Source organism: Chaetodon trifascialis, chromosome 5, assembly GCF_039877785.1.
Source record: "Chaetodon trifascialis isolate fChaTrf1 chromosome 5, fChaTrf1.hap1, whole genome shotgun sequence".
Taxonomy (NCBI): Eukaryota; Metazoa; Chordata; class Actinopteri; order Chaetodontiformes; family Chaetodontidae; genus Chaetodon; species Chaetodon trifascialis.
The window spans coordinates 8,233,892-8,256,948 of NC_092060.1; the positions used below are offsets into that span (position 1 = coordinate 8,233,892).

General features: G+C 42.9%; 1 protein-coding gene and 2 non-coding genes across 3 annotated transcripts; all 3 read right to left on the reverse strand.

The window, feature by feature from the left end:
- Window positions 1-47: 47 nt before the first annotated feature.
- Window positions 48-22,994, reverse strand: polr1a (RNA polymerase I subunit A). The gene is made up of 37 exons (XM_070963253.1): window positions 22,823-22,994; window positions 22,439-22,547; window positions 22,164-22,259; window positions 21,782-21,931; window positions 21,349-21,459; window positions 21,066-21,151; window positions 20,746-20,834; window positions 20,461-20,541; window positions 18,976-19,093; window positions 18,745-18,886; window positions 18,434-18,595; window positions 18,231-18,353; window positions 17,896-18,123; window positions 17,688-17,795; window positions 17,429-17,575; window positions 16,834-17,025; window positions 16,578-16,727; window positions 16,142-16,325; window positions 15,937-16,019; window positions 14,004-14,162; window positions 13,270-13,368; window positions 11,877-12,029; window positions 11,581-11,663; window positions 11,133-11,298; window positions 8,870-8,993; window positions 8,482-8,582; window positions 8,169-8,368; window positions 7,394-7,561; window positions 6,232-6,367; window positions 5,806-5,957; window positions 5,533-5,662; window positions 5,304-5,411; window positions 3,387-3,665; window positions 2,445-2,645; window positions 1,138-1,255; window positions 891-1,055; window positions 48-546 (listed from the first exon to the last, which is right to left on the reverse strand). The coding sequence occupies exons 1-37, from the start codon at window positions 22,897-22,899 to the stop codon at window positions 449-451; spliced, it is 5,076 nt and encodes a 1,691-aa protein (XP_070819354.1). The 5' UTR covers window positions 22,900-22,994; the 3' UTR covers window positions 48-448.
- On the reverse strand, window positions 10,577-10,713 carry LOC139331876 (small nucleolar RNA SNORA5). The gene has a single exon (XR_011602218.1). It is a non-coding gene; the product is annotated as a small nucleolar RNA SNORA5 (small nucleolar RNA).
- LOC139331875 (small nucleolar RNA SNORA5) lies at window positions 14,521-14,657 on the reverse strand. Its single transcript, XR_011602217.1, has one exon. It is a non-coding gene; the product is annotated as a small nucleolar RNA SNORA5 (small nucleolar RNA).
- Window positions 22,995-23,057: the final 63 nt, after the last annotated feature.

The window sequence follows — 23,057 nt, forward strand, 5'->3', positions numbered from 1 at the left end:
AAAAAAAACAACAACAACAAAAAAAAAACAATAAGACACAATTCTTTAGGCAATGTTTAATTGCTATTAAATACAAAGAGAAAAATAGCTGTACAGATCAGTGGGTGTAGATAGCATGCTCAGTTTTTGTTCTGTAAACTCCCATAATGCATCCTTTCATACTATGATAAAGTGACTTCTCAGTCATGTCAATAGACAACTTTACTAGTTTCACAATGGATGGGTTTCAAATCATGCAATTCAGCAACATTTTTTTCCAAACGCAAATATTAAAGAACATCTGTCACATCCATCAAATTGTGATAAAACATGTCATTCTGATGGATTTGTGTGTCATAGGACTGAAAGTGAATCCGCTCCAGCTCTGTGACCTTATCAGGTCACCTGAGGTCACTTCATATGTCACATCCAACCAATCCGGCTCCTGCCCGTCGCATCTCCTCTCCCTCTAAAGAGGCTGTTTCAGTTCAAACAGTCCTGTTCCGCCTTTGACAACCTTCCCCACCACCAGGCAGGCGGAGGGTGACACCAACTGGTCATGTGACCCTGAAAAAGGATAACAAACAGCAGTGAACAAAAACACAAAGATAAAGGCGGTGGCAGCTTGAAGTCGACAGGAGATGACTTGTGACAGGAAATCCAACATCCTGAAGAACCGTCACAGACCTTCAGTGAAAAGCTAACTGTTAAAGAGGTGCCATTTCCTTGAATTACTTCTTTCTTATTCTTTCCCAAAGCAGGTAGATTCAACAAAAGCAGAACGTACGACAATGTCAGTGTCAGATGTCTCTCGTCCCATTAGCCACATGCCATAAAGAACTGCAAAATAAATGCGCATAGAGTTTGCTTTGCATATTTTACTCGCATTTTTATTGTAATCTGGTCCTCACCCAGCATAGTAGCCTGTTTGAGAAACTTGTAGCTGGTCTCAAAGGTCATCTGCTGCAGAGGGGAGGAGTTGGATCGGATGGCGTGCCGGTTTAAAGGCTTATATACACCTTCAAAACACATGTAGTCTGCTACCAGGGACAGATGTCTGGGGTCCACCTCGATACCTAGAGACAGACAGAGAAATTGAAACGAGTGTCCCTGAAAGCCTGTTATCTGTTAGCGGAGGTTTGATCTGTACGTTTGTACCATAGACAGCAAAGACATCTTTGATCTCCTTCTCTATGACTTTCAGAGCCACTTCAATCCCATAGGTGTTAGCCATGGCATGGACCTCATTGGAGTACAATCTGTTGATGTCCAAGATCTAGAGACAAAAAAAAAAAAGAAATGCTGGGATCATCACCAAACAATGGCAAAAATGTAAGCAATCTCATAATATACAACATTTTTTGATCTTAAACCTTAAACTCTCTTACTGTAAAGTACAACATTTTTTTCAGTGTTCAGGGTTGTGATCCAAATTTGCAATAGTCTCTGCTTTGAATCCACCACAAAGATTAGCATGATATTTGAACAGGCACAGGTCTGAGTCTGATACGAGAAGAAGCGTGACATCCTGTGATCACAGATTTTGTGAAAGGTCACCTGACTACTGCAGATATATTTGGCAGGATCTTGAATCCTCTTTGGTTGATGATTTCAAAGCACTGTAACGTAAATAACATTACTCCTCGTGGTGTATTTAAAATAATTTATAATTACAAACAGTGAATCAAACCTTTTTATGTTAAGACAACTTCCCAAAAGTCTCCTTAATATCTGCTACCATCTATAATGTCTCTATAATGTCTTCCAGATATCCAAAAAGATCATTAAATCATCACTGTAGATGACATAAATTAGTATCTGCACTTCACATTTTAGATTTCTTAAACTGGAGTCTCCATGCTACAAGAAACCTGCAGGCATACTCCTGTCAGTAAATGTTAACACGCCTTGTTGTATACGAATTCAAGTCTGGAAAGTACCTTGAGTGACCTCAAAACATCTGGAGTCAATAAAAACAACCAAAAAGTCACTATCACTGAATTATGTTACCAATTAACTTGAAATTTCTTTAGGGTGTCATATATTTAAATCATTTATGAAAGAGAAGGGACAAACATCAATTCATCTATCGGTCATAAATCATGCAAGATGGCGCTGTGTTAGGTGGCAGCCTGTTGCAGTAGCGCCGTCGTTTTTGTTCATTTAGTGTGTTTTTTCAATTTTTTTCAATTTCTATTTCTTAAAACTTTTTAAAACAATTGTTGTATACACTCTGTGTTTGTCTGTATGTTTAGTTGCTACAGCAACAAAATAATTTCCCAAATTGGGATCAATAAAGAAGCAGTCTAAAGTCTAAAGTCAGTTAAGCTTATGGGTTTTGCTGAGATGTACTACTTTGTGCTGCTTGGTCCTTAACCTTCAAAACGACAGTGTAGTGTCCTGATTAAAATAAGTGGAAACCAAAACAAAAATGTCTTGCAGTCTAACCGACACTGCCTACATACATCAGTGTGCTTGAACATTTCGTGCATGTTGATGCCTTCCGTGTTGAGAACAGTTTCCTTCTCGCCTGTCTTTGTTGTGGTTTCGCTCAGCAAGCAGCGCGTCAAGCCTTTGGTCTCCACAATGACGGCGTTGTGGGCCAGTGTTGACAGGACAGAGGTCAGGTCAAAGTGCACCTCGCTCACCGGCAAGACCAGATCAACCTATGAATGAGATGAAGGGAACGCTGTTCAAACAATAACCTAAGGAGCAATATTAGACTTTAAAGACATCTGAGAGCTGCAGTTTGTGCATTCCCATCTATTGACAAAGAGGACAGTATATGAGATCAATTCTGATTGGCTGGTTTGTGGCCATTCATATAATGTTCAGTGTCTGGTACAGGTGTACATTTATTTGTGTTTAAATAATGAACCAGTATTAAGATAACTATGATCATGGATTGGTGGAACCAATTCAAAATAGATGTACTGCCCTATGAGAACCACACACACATTTCACTTCTAATGCTTGGGCAGAAATGACAGTGCTGATAACGTCATGCTGTCTCATTGTGGTCTCAAACTTTTTTAGTCCCATGGCAACACTTGAAGCTAGGTGCAAGTTCAAAGAACTGCAGCACATTTGAAACAGACTTATTTGCTGTACAGCCTGTTGCTCATGTTCAGCTCACTACAGCAACATTTCCGGAGCAGAGATCAGTGACAGGACTAAATACACACAACAACACTTCTTGGCTACACAAAAGGACTTTCATTGGTAACAGATAAAAGCATCATGATGGGGTATGACAGGGGCATCCTGGAAAGGCTCAGTCGTTCTTTTGTTGCAAATGATGAAAAGATGAACTATAGCCTGACTTTTTCTTTCAGTCTAATCTAAAACATGAAAGTTCAAGAGAAGTCCCCTAAAACCTTGTCAATCTCCTTGTGGAACACACTCACCTCACACCAAAGTTCATGCTGGTGATCGTAGCAATATCTCTCTATCGCCGAGTTAGAGTCCAGAACAGAGTTCACTCTCATCGAATTCAAGGTCTTGTCTTCTCCTCCTCCATCTCTCTTTGTTCGTCTCTTTTTCTGCTTTCTCACTCCTGCAGATTCTAGCTGGCATTCTTCCGGAGTGTCCTCCACGTTCGCCTCCACCTCCTCCTCGTCCTCCTCCTGATCTGCTCTGTCCTCGCCATCATCACCTCCCTCCTCCGCCTCACTCTCATAGTCCACCTGCAGAGGAGAGCAGAGATGGAATTAGCAGTTTTCTATTGGCTTGAGGAAGGCGCACACCTGTCTACCTTATGTAGACAGGTGTGCGCCTTTCCAAATCATGTCCAATCAATTGAATTTACTACAGGTGGACTCCAATCAAGTAAAGGGTGTGAATACTTGCGATATTTCAGTTTTTTGTTTTTAATAAATTTGCAAAAATTTCTAAAAAACCTTTTTCAGTTTGTCATTATGGGATATTGTGTGTCGATGAGATGAGACAAAAAAGGAATTTAATCCATTTTGGAAAAAGGCTGTAAGATAACAAAATGTGGGGAAAGTGAAGGGGTGTGAATACTTTCAGAATGCACTGTAACCCGGAAGATCATAAATACATCTCTGCAAACAGGTTTATTGTCTGATGCGTTTAAAACCGCTACTGTAAAAGCATTACTAAAGAAACCCAACCTAGATAGCAACGCACTAACTACAGGCTGATATCCAGCCTTCCATTCATCAGTAAGATACTGGAAAAGATTAATGCCTTTCTTAAAGAAAATAACATCCTGGAGGAATTTCAGTCAGGCTTTAGAACAAACCACACACTGCTCTGACTGGAATTATCAGCAACAAAGGGAAAAACACCAAGAGATTTCAGCTCATTCAAAACTCTGCAGCTCAGCTTTTATCCACAACCAAGATCAGAGAGCACATCAGTGCAGTTTTAGCTGCTCTGCATTGGCTTTCTGTAACATTCTAACATTTTATAATTTTTATGTACTCCATTTTTAACTTTATGTTATTACTGTTCCATGGGTTTTGTTTTCCCTCCTATGTTGTGCATTCTCTTTTTTCTATTTTAGTCATCATATTACATTTTTTAAGAATTCTAATCAAGTTATTCAACATCTTATTTTACATCCATTCTTTATGTCCATTCTGTCTTTTCGATTTGAAGCACTTGTTGCAGGTGATTTCTTTGTTGAAAGGTGCTATACAAACAAAGTTTGAAAATATTCCTCTATATACAAATATTCAACATCTATTGAATGTATTGGCACACAATGTTTCATAGGGATTCTGAGTTTTCAGATCATGTATTCTCATGAATTTAGTGATAGCCTGAGTTTTCCTCTGGATCCACCATGAGGTTGACATTTGAGGCTCTGGGTGAAATATCTCTTTAACTATTGGATGTATTGCAAAATCTGGTACACACATTCATGTTCCCCACAGGATAAATGGCAACAGCTTTTTGTGATCTCTTAACTAACCGGTAGGCTCTTAGTCTTGCTAAATGGCCACAATAAAATCCCTGACTATACAGACTGGAGCAATCACTACCTGCACTGCAGGAAAAGAGGTAAAACAAAGGTTAAAAAAAATAAACTGTATATTTGTAGATCTCATTCTTGCCGAAATATTCAACACAGGACAAATTTGGATACAGTTATTGCCAAAGAGGAGCGGCTACATTTCGAGTCCAAACTAGTCAGTTATTAGTCAGTAATGCTTTAGTAAGCACCTCTAATGAGGATCAGATGAACATGTTCAGACCCACGAAGTACAGGAAATACATGCTTTCCATTTCTAGGAAAATCAAGGGATTCAGCGTAAACACACCTATCTTTATACAAAGCATTTCATCCATCTTCATACCTCCTCTTCCTGTTTGTCTTTTCGCTTGGCGTCTGAGGCATCAGCGTCTCCTTCGTTCCCCTGGTCATCAACAATCTCTCGCTCCTCCTCTCCCTCCCCGTCATCTAACTGATTTTGGTATTCAAGGAAAGGAAAGATAAGATCGAAACATTCAAAGATGAGAGACAACACAAATCCTAAACATCCTATCGGGAATACTGAGATGAAGACAAGCCAATTAAAAACAGACCCCTGCTGTGTCAGCTCCTCCATCACCATCATGGTCCCTATCTTTGAGGGTGGCCTTCCTTGTTTCCACGGCGATGGAGGCCAGCTTGGCATTGCGTTTCTTAATGGCTTCAAGAAGGAGACGGAAAAACCTGGGAGGACAAACAACCAAACAAGGTGTCAAACAGCGAAGGTGAGAAGTTAAATCAAGTTATTTCTGAATGGATTCTAGTAGAGGAGAAACTAACAGCCCTCACGCACACACACACACATTCAGACACAGATACACACACACCTGGTTTCCATGAAGTGGAGGATCTGTTGCGGTGACAACAGCTTATCATCCCCGTAACGGTCAGGAGGCAGGAAGTGGAAGGTGACTTTGAACTTACGCAGCTTTTGATTTTCAATCTGTAATGTCTCAACCACATCCACCTTGTGTAGCACCTGCTCTCTCACACACACACACACACACACACACACACACACACACACACACACACACACACACACACACACACACACACACACACAGAGAGTTGTACATTTAAAAAAAACACAGTAACACAACTATAGATATGCAAAGACAAAATGAGAAATGAATGAGGAAATGAAAGGCAAAACAAGCCACACAGACAAAATGAAAGCAAAGCAAACAAAGACAATAAAAGATGAGAAGAAGACATTTTTAGCAAAACACATGACAGATGCTGATCCTCACCTCAGACAGACAGACCCTGGTGAGTTTCTTACGCAGCGTCTTGGCTCTCTTCAAGGCTCTCTTGTTGTTTAGCACAGGAACGCTCATCATGGGAGTTTTAATGTTGGAGCTGGCCACCATCAGGATCTCCCTCAGTCTGCGGGACAGACAGACGTGTAGAGAGAGTGAGACATGATGGAAGGCTTGGATGGATGAAGCAGGGAGGAGTAGGAAGACAGTAAGAAGTGTTGATGTTGGAGAGCATGTGGTGAAAGTAACACTACAACAGTCATCATATATAAAGCTACAGTCAAACCGAAACATCATACACTGACTTGTACTCACACTTGCTCATACAGCAACTTCTGCTTCTCACATTTTAAACTATCTCTTCTTTCAGCTCAGTTTGTATCAGCCCTTTATACTTTTAATAAACTGATTTCAGTGATGCCTGTCACTTTAATCTCATGGAAGTGACATTTAAAATTGCTATACGGTGTAAAAGAAAGTTAAGCTTTATTTATGTAGCACCTTTAAAAACACAAAAAAGACAAAAATATAATGCAATCATGGAAGGAGGATTATTCATTCAGGTTACTGGATTAAGCAGAGAAATAGATCTGTATCATCTCATAACAGCAATATGATTGGTCCATGGACTGACCCCTGAGAGACACTACACAGGAGGGGAGCTGAGGAGGACACATAACCAGAAAAAGAGGAACACAGAACAGGCCACTGCATCCTTTCTTTAGTTTCCTCAACCCTTCAGTCACACCTCTTACACTGCTGACACCAAACTTTTGACAAACCTGTGCTCACGAGCATCATGCAAGTTCTGCACTTTGCTGTGGTTTCACTTTGTGGGAAACTTTTCAGCCACCCTGCTTTCGGTTGCTTCTGTGACACATCTGCCAAAAGTCTGGTCAGAATTCTGCACTTATTACCAGCTTTTTCCTTTCTTTTCATAACCCTCTGCCGTAGTTGAGTCAAACAGAAATCACAATGTGGGAGCACTTGTACCGTATCATACAGTTCATATTGTACATCGCACCAAAGTTAATTCAAAGGCTGTAAAATAGAAACTACTTTCTAAGGCTGTCCAGAACCCATGTATGTCCTGGATAATGTGTTCATGTTCAATAAAAGGTGAATAATGAGGCATGTGTGGAGCTGACATTACCGAGGTATTCCCAAAGTAACGTTCATCTCTCCTCTGCCAGCAAAGTGGAAGGTGTTGAGGGTCATTTGGGTGGAGGGCTCACCGATGGACTGAGCTGCCAGCAGACCCACTGCTTCACCTGGGTCACACAGTGAGCGCTGCCACTTATAGTGCAACAGCTGGCGCAGGCTGAAGACACACAGAGAGAGATGAGGTTTTAATATGGGTTTAGGTTTTCTTTTAATTAATGATCATGATTTCAACATGCTAAATAATGTGAGGACTGGATACTGAATTATACTGAAAGGTGTGTGTGACATTTAGCCGGCCCTCATCGAAAAGGGGACAAATTATTAGAAATGCCTCTGAGTATAATACATACAATTCAACATCTCTCTAATACAGTTCACCAAGAACTGAACACTATAACATGACGGCTGGACTGCTGTATTGGGCTGCACTGCCTTGACCTATGTGCACCTAATAAACTACCAATGAATTATATCAATTTCATTTGATTCTGTGTAATGAAATCTTTTGGAAAGCAATGCACTTCTGAAAATTACTGACAAAACAAGGAAGCTTATATATGCGATGTAGGTTATGAAAATTTAAGAGGATTCAGCAGGTGTTGTGTAATAACTGAACTGCATTGCATGTGTAATTTGTTTCTGGCTTTACTGAACAAACACAGAGTAGCAGTATCACAGCTGCTGCCGAAATGCCCTCCACTTTATATTCCTTTATATACCTGAATGGTATATGGATAAATTGTGAAGATTCATACATTCAGTACCTGTGGTTGTCGAGGCTGTCTTCCCTCAGCCCGTCTCTGCTCTGCAGGTATTTGTCTGTGATGCTGTGAAAGTTTTCAGATACTGATCCGAAGCAGACGTCAGGCCTAAACAAACCCAGAGAGGGCTCAGGGCAGCGGGAGGACTTCCTGCTGTATTTTGCCCTGCTGGATTCATCCAGAGAGTACCACTGCTGTATGAGCTAAGGCGGGAGCAGAGTTCAAATGACAGTTTGGTCAGCCTAAGTAAGAGGTCAGCAGTTCACTCCTCTATGTCCTGAGGAATGTGCATTGTCATTTTGTTGTGTATAAATACCTGCTGTACAGCAGCATTCCTTCCATTTACATCTGGTTCTGTTTTTTGTTCACTCTGTTTCAGTTTGGCCAGCTTCTTCTGGGAAAACAGCAAGAATGCTCCTGACACAGATTAAAACACACACATTACATGGCAGACATTCACACAGGCAGTGTACAAATACAGTACAGCACACAACACTTCACTGTCCATTCCCTGGATTCTACTGATCACATCAATGATCTGCTACTGCTCAAACTGGGACTTCTGACCTTTTCTTAATTTCAACTCAAACTCCTGTTCTGAGAAACATAGTTTGACAGTAGTAGTGTAGTAGTAGTAGCAGTAGTGTGACATGCAGTATAACTCTAAACTGTATTTAAATGACCAGCCAAACTTTGTTTTCTACCTCTCCGTGGACATGCCAACTCTCTCTTTGCTCTCCATCGCTGGATGGCTGCAAAGTGTTGACTGGCAGTCTGAGGGTCCAAACATGCCAAAACCTTGTCCAGACCCTGGGACCTCTTGATAACCTGACAGGAGTGTAGAAACACAGGTTGAGGTTACTTTTCTAGCAGATGGGTAGATGTGTCATAATCCCTATGTTATTGAAATACCGGAGACATCAGCATTGCTTAGTAAAAATAGAAAGAGTTTCAATATCATCCTCATGTGTGTCTATCAAGTACAGCGCTACAGCCAAGAAACTATTAGCCTAGCTGCCTGTGAATATTCTCATTCATCCAGGTCATTGTAAGCTTCAGGGCATTCAATCGATCGCAACTGGACTTTGTCAGTTTGTCTTGGAAGACGTTTCGCCTCTCATCCGAGCAGGCTTCATCAGTTCATGCGCACCAGAGTAGATAGGACAGCTCTAGTCTAATGAAATGGTGTATTTATCCTCTGAGTGAGGCCAACCCCCAAAACCAAGGATGGTATCACTCTATTGAGAGGCAAACGATCCCCCATTAAGGCGGGGTAGGGTGCGACCCTTGGGTGTCAACGACAGTCGTCTGCCTTGTTAGTGTCCCATTCTTGTCATTGCTCCTTGAGCCATGTGAGTAGGCTAAATTTTTGAATCTCTTTCGAAGAGATGAAAGGACAGCATTGTATGTGGGAGATCTCCCTCAGATGGTTTTTCAACCTTGACATGGATGGCTTCTCTCACTCCTCTTTCAAACCATCTGTCTTCTCTGTCCAGAATATGCACATTTTTATCCTCAAAGGAGTGTGCTTCCTTCTTGAGGTACAGGTAAACAGGTGAGCTAGCTTCACATATTGTGACTTGAAGAAGGGGAGAACAGCTAAGACACACATCACAGTCACATCACAGCAGTCACATCACACAGTGAGTTAGTTGCACACTACACGCCATGCTTCTCGTGAAATTATATTTCCGCATTTGACCCATCCTTGGATTGTCGATCCTCCGCGGCAGCTGCCGGGCTGCCAGCCGATGCCGGTGCCCGCGCACCCATCTTTTTTTGTCAGGCATGTTTTTAGTGGGGGTTATTACAGAGGAACACGGGGAGAACATGCAAACTCCACACAGAAAGGCCCCCTTTTTTTCCTCGAGCAACCAGCGCAACAGCGGGATTCGAACCGGGGACCTTCTAGTTGTGAGGCGAAAGTGTTACCACTTGAGCCACCGTGCTACCCACAGCTAGTGTGGCATCCAAGGTTAAAAATACATCAGATTAAACTTCTAATGTAAATGACTCATCTGGTTTATTCCTTACATAAAAAGATAAAAGGTCAATTTGTAGTTTTTAGGAGGCGTTACTTGCTGTAGCTATTTCACGATACATTGTGATAAATTAGTGAGATTTAGACGTGCTGGTAGTATAGCTGTCGCAATCATGAGTGTTTGTGTCCATTTAGTGGCACCATCATATAAGCCTAATACAGTTTTTTCTCAAATAAAAGCCAGGTCTCTAATAGTAGCTGGAGGTGTAGTCCCCATCAACCTACACACAACACACCACAATGATGAGTGATTTGTAAATTGATGAAACATTAAGAATCCCATGTAAACACTAAATGTAAATAAGTATTTAGACCCTTCAGCATTGCAGAGTAAAACTACTGCTCACTAGTTCAGCCCATCCTACCTAATGTTTGTGTGCAATACATATTTATCCCCATTGGTCACATTAGAGCACCATGGGGCCCATGAACTACACCTTCACTGTGGCAGCCATTTTGGCCAGTGGCATCTACTGAGAAGGAAGCACTGAATTTGACAAGGCTGCAATCTTTTTTTGCCATTTCAGCCTTTTTAGACAGTGCAGCTGGAGGGAGACCGGAGAGGCAGGAGAGAGAGACTTAGGATGACAAAGTAGTAGCAGCTTCAGACTACTACAGATTAAATATCTGTTATCTAGGACAGAAATCCTGTGTTCTGTTGCACTCTATTGCTAGACAGCTGTGGTTGACACTGCACCTGCTGTTTAACCTACATTCAGTTACTGTGCTGTGTAAAAATCACCTAAAATCCACTGATGAGCACTGTATCAGTCACAACATGCAACATACATTTCTGCAGCTCAGGCATCATAAAAAACAGACACAACCATCAGATATTAAGAAAAATGAAAAAAACATCAGTATTATTCATGTAATCATTTATAACGTGTTCATAACAACACCGCGCTTGTGTTCTGCTGTTTTACCTGATAGTTATCCTCTATGAAGGGGAACTGTCTTGGCTGCAGGAACTGAGTCTTGGGGATATCCAGCCCATCTTCACCGTACAGGAACTGGACCACAGATCCATCGCTGTCCCTAACCGTCAGATCGTACTGCACTACCAAACCCTCCAGATGTTTTATGACACATCTGCAAAGGAGAGGTAGTAGTGAGGGAGGGTGGAAGAAAAGGGGAATAGGATTAGCAAAAGGAGAGGACGGTGCATTGTACAACACACAACAACTGATAGACCCTCATCTGTAAACAATGCATGCCCTTGAACTGAGCCTGTATGAACATGCAGGGAAGTCAAGCTGAGAGAGGCTGAAAACATGAATCACACCAGCTGCAAATATAATGCCTCTACATCTACTACATTTTAACGATATCTGCAGCCTTTTCTGAACTATTCATCAGTTAGGTTCACGTTACCTCTGCAGGTATCCTGATCGAGATGTTTTCACGGCTGTGTCGACCAGTCCCTCTCTGCCAGCCATACAGTGGAAGAAAAACTCCTGAACACAATAAAATTACAGACAGACAAGGAAAGAAATGTATCAGGAACTGACAACGATCTTCATACATGTCTGTAAGCTAAAGTAATGAAGTCATAGCAGGCGCACTCAGAAAAAGGACTTACACACACACACACACACACACACACACACACACACACACACACACACACACACACACACACACACACACACACAGCTCTCCTCATGTACCTGCGGTTTGATGCCTGTGAGGAACCTTCCAGAAACAAAGCCGCCAGCACCGGGTGAGGGGTCATATGGCTGGAAGCACGGCAAGGACTTCCCAGAAGGCATCAGTGGAGGCCTGCGACCCTCCAACTCAATCTGACCGAGTAGACATGAAATCTGAAACCCAAACGGGACAAGACAGTTGTAGGTGAAAAGCTTAAAGTTCAGGACATTTTACTTGAGCAAAATCAGTGCAGAACAGTACGAGAGGGAAACGTTGCGATGTGTGTATGTCACAGGGTGACGAGTAGTGTGTGGGTGTGTGAGTGTGTGTGCCTGCCTGACCCTAATTGACACACTTCCCCTCTGATGAGCAGCATGAGCGTAATTAGGCCACAGGTGTGGGTAGTTTGGGGTCTCTTTCTCCTGCACCTTTTTAGACGGCGGCAGAGGGGCAGGACGGGAGAGCAGGAGAGCAGCTGAGCTGACAGCAAGCAGACGCACTGGAGGAACGATGCCGGAGAGGCGCTGGTCGGACGGCTGTTACAGCAGAGTGGCATCTTGTCCCAGGTTCAGGGGACAGAGCGAAAGAAGCGATTTTTACAGAGGATGTACCTGCTGTCGGAACTGAAGGAGCTGCTGCTGCTGCCGGGGAGACAAGTTGCCAACACGCTAGAGAGACAACGGAGACCACAGTGCGAGAAGGGGAAGCCTTGGATAAAAGTGGAAGGGTGGGGATGCATCCACCCTTCCTGTAGTACTTCCTGAAAGTACCCGTCTACTTTCACTACAAAGTATACTGTTACAAGACATTGCCTGTTAACTGCTGCTGCCAAATTATTTTATTACTGTTATCCTGAAAAAAAATAAAAAAAACTACAACTTTGGACATCCTGCCATCAGTCATTATATGGACAACTTCAGTAACTTTGGACTGGGCTTTATTTTGTTACATTTGCAGTGGATTAAGTTTTAAATTGAGTGATTTGTCGATTTTATTTATTTCTCCTTGTGTGGGACTTTTGACCTTGCCGTGTTTATTTGTATATTTATTTCCCCACCCAAAAGTATTGTTTTTGTTTGTAAATCAGCCTTAACAGCTGGAGACTGATAGGTCATTGATTACCCTGACGGATATTTTGTAGTTTCTTTGGCTGCAGCTGTACTGGAACCTACTGGAGGAGGATCCACTTGATCCACCATTTTGGAAACCAGTGGACAGACTGCTGGACTCTCCTTTAGACCAATCCTCCAGAATATCTTTCTTTTATCTACCGGTTTTACACTTTTGTAATAAAGAAAAGTATTTTATGTCTTTCAAATCCTCTCCTGGTGTTTGTTGTTTGGTGTGTCTGCTCCTCAACAGAAAATGGTGGTGTTACACACTGTCATGGTCACTCCACTCGGTGACATGTACCTGCATGGTGTTTACAGTGGAGCCCTTGGCTCCTGACTGGACCATCAGCTGGAGGTTGTTGTCTGGGAAAGAGGTGTGGAGTCCAACTGGCATGCACACCTGCAAACATACACAAAATTTCATCACCGTCGTCATCGACGTTAACAACATTATGTTTCATTTGTTAGATACACCTTTTTTGCATACTATTGTATGTCCTCCCACCACAGCTGAAAATCAGTGAAGAGAAGGCAAAATTGGACCAATGATGAATTAAAAGATGATGGTGGCATTCAAACTCGTCAATGTGCCACTCCAGGAGTCTTTGGCATGGTGAAGTGAAGCAAATCTCTGTTGCAGCCCCAAATTGATGATGATGGCCATTAAAATGAAATTAGTACACACAAGGACCCAACAACATAGAGACGCTCTGTTGTGTTCAGTGAGATTACCATTTGAATTGATGTACTGAATTAATAAAAAGGAGATACGAATGTTTGATGGTTATTTATAGTATCACCATAGCAGGAACATTGCTACAACTGGAATTATCCTACAGGAATTAAATTAAACACAGGTAACGTTTACGACTTCCTAAAATAGTTATGGCTCCTCTAGAGAAGATCAAGAAACAATCCATGTGTTCCTATTCCTGTTCATCATACTGATAATTTGTGTACCACTAGAAGTAATCAGAGCAGTGTATCTGTCATCGTTCACTGTCCTGCATGTCAGCAGTAGCAGCGGCGGGTCACCTTGTTAATGTCATTGTTCACTTGGTTGGCCACTTCTTTGAACTTGTGGTCGGCCACGCTGAAGTCTCTCTGATCTGGGTTGAGGTGAGCATCCTGCCAGCGGCTCCGAGCCTCAGCTTGATCCACAGAGGAGGGCAGGTTGAAGGCTGCCTGGAGAGCCTTAAAGGTGTAAAGAAAAAGATTTTTTTTTCTCAGTAAGTAAGAGCACTACCCATGATGGCCGGGTTTCTTCAAAGCCACAATAAGTATAGTTAGACAAATTCATCCTCTGGCGCTGCCCAGTGGCAGTAAGAATAAAGACACTGTGGCAGACAGCAACGGATGATGCACCTCATGCTCTGAGATGTGGAACTAAAAGCAACAATCAGACTGTACTGCTTGTCGGTGAAAGAGATTTTCAAAGACTCTGTGATGGAAGCACTGGATTGGGCTGTCATTAATAAAAGCTCAACATTATTTGTGTCAGCTGTAGAGTAACAGCACTCCACTGGTTCACTTCATTTCATTAAGTTCTTGTGCTTGTGTGTAGTACATATTTATCCCCAGTGGCCACGTTGGAGCACCATGGGGCCCATGAACTACACCTTCACTGTGGCAGCCATTTTGGCCAGTGGCATCCACTGAGGAGGAAGCACTGAATTTGACAAGGCTGCAATCTTTCTAAACACTTATTTACTGTGAATTCGTGCCCTGTATTAGGGATGGGAATCGAGAACCAGTTCTTTTTGAGAACCGGCTCTCAGTAGCTCAATTCCTTGGAATCGTTTGCCTGCCTGGTTAACGATTCTGCTTATTGATTCTGCCTGTCTTGCACATGCGTGATAACGTCACGCACACTGTATTGTTTTGCTTTAGAACGTAGCCGATATGGCGTCGAGGCAGAAATGCTCCAAAGTATGGCTATATTTCACGCGAAAAGTTTCCATTTCTTCAAAGGGGGGACATATCTCCAACATCCTAAAACATTTGTCCATACAGCATGCAGTTCATTTGCAGGAATGTCAGTGTTTGTTACGCTACTTAGTGATGCTTGTGAATCTAGCGGGAGAGCAAACACCAGGGCATCATCTGTTATTAGTGCTGAAGGTAATGTTGAACTCTTACAAGCCGTGTCTGTTGTGTTAAGGTTAGCGCCATTTCACTGTGTAAACTGCTTTCGCCATATGAACCATCTCCATGTCCTTCCATCAAATTTAGATGACGATGACTGCCAGAGTCAGGCTGGCTCAGAGGCTGCAGCGGGCACCAGCAGGTCTCGCGCACCTCTATCCACTTCTTTCATTGAGGCAGGGAAGAGTAAAATGACCGAGACAAGGATAAAGCAATGTCACAGAGCGGTCACTAGATTTGTGTTGAAAGGTTTGCACCCATTTGCCACTGTAGATGCCCCTGAATTTCGGTAGGTTAATTCGTTGCATTTTATCTGGCATATCTGTTCAAATGAAAATCAGAAATTTGAGATCTGTCAGAGTTGCATGTTGTTATTTTAACCAGTGTAGTTCTGCTTCATTCATTCCTACTCTGAGAAGTAGCTCACCTACTTTTTAATTTGTTCTGATGTTACGTCACACATCATTTGTGCATACTGTACATGTTATATTTTCTGTGCAGAGAAGAAAATATAAAAGACAGTTAACGCAAACAAACCCATTTGTACTCTTTTATTTCCTCACCCAATGAGAATCGATAAGAGAATCGATAAGGAATCAAATCGATAAGTAAAATCAATAATGGAATCGGAATCGTTGAATTCTTATCAATTCCCATCCCTACCCTAAATGTTTTCCCTTTATTTGTCCAAATAAGACCTAGTGTTGTCCATTTATGAATGTGCACCCGGGGCCTTCAGTGTATGCCATGTTAGAGGCTACAGCAGTAATTAAAACACTATCAGACAGTCTATTTCCCAGAACAAGCTGCTGCTTTAACTCACTTTGGTGCCAATCGCCAGTGATTCTTGAATGATTTTTTGCCTCCTCCTGTTGGCGCCCGGTTTCACCAGAATGTCTTCCACACCTGGACACAAAAACAAAAAAAAGAAGGTTTGACATAATACTTCTCTTCTATCTTCACTAACTGTCCACGAAGCCTGACACACAAAAAACCATGTGCTTCATTTACTGTATCTGGCCTCTTACCCAGAGTAAAGCCTCTGTATAGCTGCAGGTAAGCAGTGAAGAGGCGAGCCAGACAGCTGAGCAGTTTGCCACTCGTCTCCCCTCCATACAGCTCATAGCAGCAGTGGACCAGACCATAGGCCGACGAGCCGTAGTGGGCTTTGTCCAGAACCCCCATCAACAGTTCCCCCTCACGAATCACAACCTGGGAAATAAAGAGAAAAGAGAGGAGGAGGAGTTAACACATTAAAACAAAAAAAAAACATTTAAGGGTAAAATATTGCACCAGTCATCTCTAAATTCTTCTGGGGACAAGTTTCAGTATGCTTTACAAAGGCAAAGTAACACAGCGCTTGTATAAAGCTGCGTCATTGTTGACACTGATTTGGATTAGAGAGTGAAATCTTTCCACCTTGTGTGTGTGTGTGTGTGTGTGTGTGTGTGTGTGTGTACACACCTGTGAGTCACACATGCTGTCGGGTCTGTAGCCTGGAGAAGCTCGTGGTGGGACTTGGATCCATGATTTGCTGGGGATTTTCGATTTGCCAAGCAGGTTGAGGGGCACAGCATTCTGAGGGATTACATTCAGCAGGAGCGTAGACACCACCTACAGCAAACACCAAATTCACCACACATTAGTACAACTGAGCACACAGAGGCTGTCAATTACATCATGTTCAGGGTATCAGCTTGAGTATCAAGGGTTCATTTACCTGCTTTCCTGTCCAGAGCTGCTGTGGTTTGAGAATGGCCGGCGGCAGCAGTTTAACTCTGCCTGGTTTGTCAGTCAGTCCCCTGTACACCAACTCAAAGTACTGGACTCTGGTGAAGAAACAGTCTCGTATCGTCATCCTCGTACCCGATACCATGTGATCCTGGATCAGACCTGCTAAAGGTTTACCGTCCTGAAGGTAGAAAGAGAAGAAAACCTGAGTACCGGCACTTTTGCCAATGTATGTTTGTCAGATAGTTTACCAATTCAACAAGGACAATGATAAGTAGCATAATTAGCATGAAACACCTAGCCACCACGAGCAATGTTAATTAATGTGATACAATTGAGTAAGTTCAATTGGCGAGTTGCATGCAGAAAAACCCAGAACAGCCCAAGTTCCACATGTTCCTCAGCACAGTCGGTCTGATGAAAATATCAGTTCAAGCAGCACAGATAGAAACTGTGTCTTCAGTTTTGTTGAGAGTCAAACTGTCTGAAACTTCATCAAGTGTTTGCAGTTATTCCTGCCTGAAGGTTTAGGACTGTGCAGCGCTGCACTCTATGAATCTTCTATGTACGGTCTGTGTACCCACCTTGGGAACGAGGTACTGCTGGTCAGTGCTGACTAACGTGTAGGCCTCTGCTCTGGCCAGCTCGCTTTGAGGGAAGTGCGCGTTCATTTCATCTCCGTCAAAATCAGCATTGTACGCTTTGCAGTTGGCGTAGTGGAGCCTTAGAACCTGAAACATCCAATTAAGATCAAGGACCATTTGTTATGCATCTTTTTTTTTCTACCCTGCTTCCATAACCAGTCAAAATAAAACATGTTAGGCTGAACGAATCAGATCGTGCCTTCTCTCCTGGTAAGATCCGTGCACAGTGGGCTTGAATGGAGGGTCTGTGCAGAGTTGGCTGTCGGTTCAGTAACAAAATATCTCCGTTCTTTATGTGCCGATTCACCTGGACAGACAGAAAGAGTAGAGTTCACTGACAATTCATGCATAACTTGCACTGCAGGGTGTGCAAGGGTTTCAGTGTGGGAATGACTTATCTGACTTACGATCTTCATGGGCATCTTATGTGGTTCGGGACAGGGCGTCAGAAGTTGCTTGGCAACAGCTTCTCTCTGTGCAAGGTTGGTAGCTGATAGGATGGTTCTCCTGCCATCCTCGTTTATCACCATGGAAGCACCGGGGTGGACGCTGGGCCCATTAAGAACGGCCTGACGGAGCTCCTTCACGTTCCACGGAGTGACGGGCTGGGGGTAGGTCAGCTTGGTGGCAAACACCTGCACGAGCATAGGAGAGACGGTGATGTTACCCACCTTTCCCCTTCCTCGGTGAGTCTGGTGCTCACTTTGAGGGAAAAATCAATCAGAAATGCAGTCACATGTACCATAGGTATGCCTATCTCATTGGTCCCAATGTACATGTCAGGGCAGATGACAGACCGCGCGGCGTAGTCTACTCGTTTTCCCATCATGTGTTTCCGGAACAATCCGTCCTTTTTCTCCAATATCTGACAGGGGAGAGGAGACAATCAGGTGATTCAAAGGTCTTTATCGGCTGAACAAAAGGAAAAAGGGAGGTCTGTTATACCTGTCTGATTCCAGGGTATTTCTCAGTCATCATTTTGTCCATGTCACTGTCAAAGACGATGTTAACGTGGGTCTGCAGTCGGATCCAGATGTTGTAGAGTTTATCTGTTAACGTGAGGCCGGGGATCCCCGCCAGAAACGTCTGGTCTGTCTGTTCAGGAGCCTGAGAAAGACAAAAAAGGACAGGTTGATTTGTCCTGTACCACAAAAATAAAGATTTTTAACCTGGAGTCAATGGAGCTACACCTTATTATACATGAAAAGTAATTTTAAAAAAAGATCTGAGAACACACAAACACTTGTTCAGCTTACCTCCTGCTCCTCAGCAGTCTTCTCCCCTGCTATGAGAGCCAGAAGTTTCCTTATGATGTCACAGTCCTTCATGACAGCCTGCATGTTGACTGTCTGACCGTTTGTAAACATCTGGTCACCCAGGCGGTTGATTGGACGATACCTGACAGAGAGAGAGGAGGAGAGGTGTGATAAAGCACGAAGGTCACACAACCTCTGCACAGTCTGCGAGTGCGTTTGTTCACACTGTACCTGCACGGTGGGACGACAAGTAGATCCAAGAAGAAGAGGTCTGGACAGAAACCTTTCACTCCATCCTTTGACACTGTGCCCTCCTCCATCCCAGAGAAGAGGCACTTCAAGAAGAAAGCTGGAAGAAAGTGAGGAGGTGAGAATCATACTGTGGGATTTGCACTTTTAATTAAAATTATTAAAATTGCAGTAATAATATTGAATAGCGTCAGATGATTGAAACTTGTATGCATGTTTGAATCGATGGTTAATCAAATCAAATCAAATCAAACTTTATTTATAAGGCACTTTTCATACTTAAAAGCAACACAAAGTGCCTCACAGAGGCTAAAAACAACAAAAAAGACACAGACACGTACGTACGCACACACACACCTGCGCACAAACCCATACGGACAAGGCAAGGAATAAGCCACCTTTGGGGGCCATCCACACTGAGAGGGCCCCCGGCCCATGACTAGGGAGCGCCACCTGAGACCACCCCGACCCAGGCAGACAGGAGGCCCCACACCAAGGTGCAGAGGCCTCAAGCTATCCAGGCCAGAGCTGTCCTCTCGGTAGCGCCCCATCAGTAGACCAAAAGCAGCTCCCAGTGTGGGGGCCCCCATGAGGAAACGCTGCAGCTAAAAACAAAGGGACTAAGACATAAACATAGAATGAAATAAAATGAATAAATGAAATAAATAGTAAATAAACATGTTGTTAAAACATGCAACTAAAATAAGACACAAATAAAGATTAAATATGATAAGAAGCCTGATTAAATGAATAAGAAAAATCAAACAAATCAATTGAAAGCCTGATTAAAAAGGTGGGTCTTGAGCCTCTTTTTAAAAACATCAACAGTCTCTGCGGCACTGAGGTTCTCCGGCAGGCTGTTCCACAATCGGGGGCCATAATAGTTAAAAGCTGCCTCCCCATGTGTTTTAGTTCTTGCTTTTGGTATGGTTAAGAGGCCAGTGCCGGAGGACCTCACGGTCTGCGAGGGTCGATAGGGTAAAAGTAGGCCCGAGACCGTTAAAACATTTAAAAACTAATAAAAGAACCTTAAAATCTATCCTGAAACGCTCCTGCCCTCTGGTCCTTGTCAGCGCTCGTGCGGCTGAATTCTGTAGTAATTGGAGATTGGAGATACTCTTTTTGGGAAGACCAGAGAGCAGGGCATTACAGTAATCTAAGCGACAAGAGATAAAAGCATGCATCAGCACCTCCGTGCTGGCCTGAGAGAGAAACAGGCGGACTCTGGCTATATTTTTAAGATGGTAAAAACCTATCTTTGTTATGTTTTTGATGTGTGGAATAAAAGTAAGCTCAGAGTCAAAAATCACGCCCAGATTTTTTCCAGAATGTGTTGGTTTCAGATCTTTTAGTTTTGGTAAAAGTTTCTCTCTCTGGCCTTTAGATTTAGTATTTAGTGTATTTACAGTCCAGTTTTGTCCACAAAGTGTTGGTATGTTTTTTTTTCTTTGTTTGTTTTAAGCCTACCTTCTTTCTCCCACAGGTTGTTGGTGTGTTCTCTAGCTGTACTAGCAGTCAGGTAGACTCTCTTTCCAGCCATCAGATCCTCTACAGGAAGACAAGAACAAAAGCTACTTTGTGAACATATGTGCATGCAGGGTTTGCCAAGAATGTAGGTTAGACACCATTTCCACAAAAACAAAGAGCTCTTCCGCACAGTCACTCCATCACTCAGGCACTCTGCATAACTGTTGGCAGAACAATGAGCAGCATGTGCAAAACATAATGCATTTTCTTTAAATTCTTACTTACCCTCCGTGTTGCCACTTGTCTTTGTTCCAAACGGCATTGTGACAATCAGCTTACTGTTGTGTTCACGACGCACTGTAAACCTGCCACTCCTACACACACATAAACCATGCATACAGCACAAAATGCACGATTAGGAATTGATAAATACGTGAGCATAGAAGATCTATCAGCAAGGTTGACTCCATTTAACATCATAATATAACTCAAAAAGAACGGACAACTGCAGACAATGACATGTGTATCAATAAATTGATATATAAAGTATTTTAGACCAACATTGAATCAGACTTAAGTTCCTGCAATCATTTTTATTAAGTTACCCGCAGTAAGGGCACTTCCTAGTTTTCATGTGGATCCTCCAGAAGTCATTTATCAGGCTGCTCTTCTTTTCAACAAGGTGTTTAATCTGAAGAAGCACACACAAGCAGAGAATGAGGTCAGTGTGCCTTCATTTGGGCAGCATGGTCTGATTGAAATGCATGTACGTGACAGTTTGGTTTCCATGCTTTAAATCACTTTAAAGAGCCTTGCAGCGATGTTTGGTGTGTGTATATGACTGTACTGGAGCGCCATGTGTCTGCATGTGTGAGAGTGTGTCCTCACCGGTCTGACGTTCTCTGAGCCTCCAGCGTTCACTCTGACTATCATGTCTGTAAACTCCTTAAGAACCTGCTGGATCTCATCTCCAGTGGCTTTGGGATTCTCCTCCAGGTGCTAACACACGTCACACACACACACACACACACACACACACACACACACACACACACACACACACACACACACACACACACACACAAATTAATACACTAAGCAGAAACAGAGAACTGTTGAAATATGATGAGAACAAAACATCACATCACATTAGTTAATACAGCAACCCAGCATCAGAGGAAAGACGATTACTTACACATTCATGGTTAATAAAAACATCTACCACGTCTCCACGTGTGTTCTCCACAAGGATCTGAGGTAGACATGGAAAAGTGGGAAAAAGTAGGCAGCTGGGAGGGTCCAGGGGCAACTTTAAACCCACCTGGTTGAGAACTTGTTCAATCTGGTAGACCTCTTGCATGGCTCCATGATCCACTAACTTCAGCTGGTTCAGCAACAGGTGGATGGCAGCTCGGGAACACGTTAACATGTGACATCCCAGGCAGGAACCACGGATCAACAGGAAGAGTTTCTGATGACGGAGGAGCAGCAGGAGGAAATGAGAGATCAGGGTAAACATTCATCAAGCAGATACACTGGAACAAGTTCAGAAAGTGGTTTAAAAGACAGTCCCGATTCACTGGACCTGAACCCCTAAGGCTGGTCCATCTTTACCAGTATCACACCAAGTGATACTGTGTTATAAAGAAGAGTGTACCGCATGTATATGTACACTTTTGTGGTGCATTTGTGGACATGCTTACATCAAATAACAGTGGGTTGTATACAGGTAGAGGCAGGTCTACATGTCCCAGGTGTCCTGGACAGTTGTTGAAGTCCTGACAGCAGGTTGAGCACACCTGGTAAAAACCATAGAAGAAGAACTCGCTGATACTTGATTCTCACAATCTTAAACTACACACAAAGACTGATTAAGTACAGAAGTGCAAAAACAAATCATGAGCAGGCTGATTTATGGCATGTTACAGATGTGCCATGGCTGTACATCACACAGAATGTATGTATTTGATTTCAGTACTTCTTTGCTGTCCGCTGGTCCCAGGGCCAGATCGTACAGGCTGTTCGGGGCCACATTTCCAACAGCATCAAGAAACCTGGAGTTAGTGATCGTCTTTACGCTCAACTTCCTGGATAGGAGATGAGAAGAATGCGTTATTATACCAACTGCTGGCAGTTACACAGGACTCTGAGCAACTCTTTGTCATTTCACTACTGCAATGAATAACAAAGTCAGGTTTGGTGCACTAGAAAGAAATAAGACATGTTTATAATGAACACTGACACAGCAACCCCTAGCAAAAGTGTGTGTGTAATGTAAATGTTAAAGCATGCTGCCATTAGCAGGCATGCTGGTTTGAAGTCATTTAGCATTTAAGCCAAGAGCGAACAAAATGTCTCTCACCTTATCTCTTCGGCAGAGTACATGCCAAACGACATGCCCCCCAAACGCCGCCACGGCGTTTCTTTTCCAAACAACATTTTGGGGAGTTATCCAGACTTTAGGCTGTTTACTAATATAAATTCATGTCGGACAACTCAACCACATGCGAGGCAAAGTTGTTCCTGTATCACACGTGGGACCGTCAGGCTACGTCAGAGGGGAGACACAGATAGAGATAATATATTTTTCTACAAAT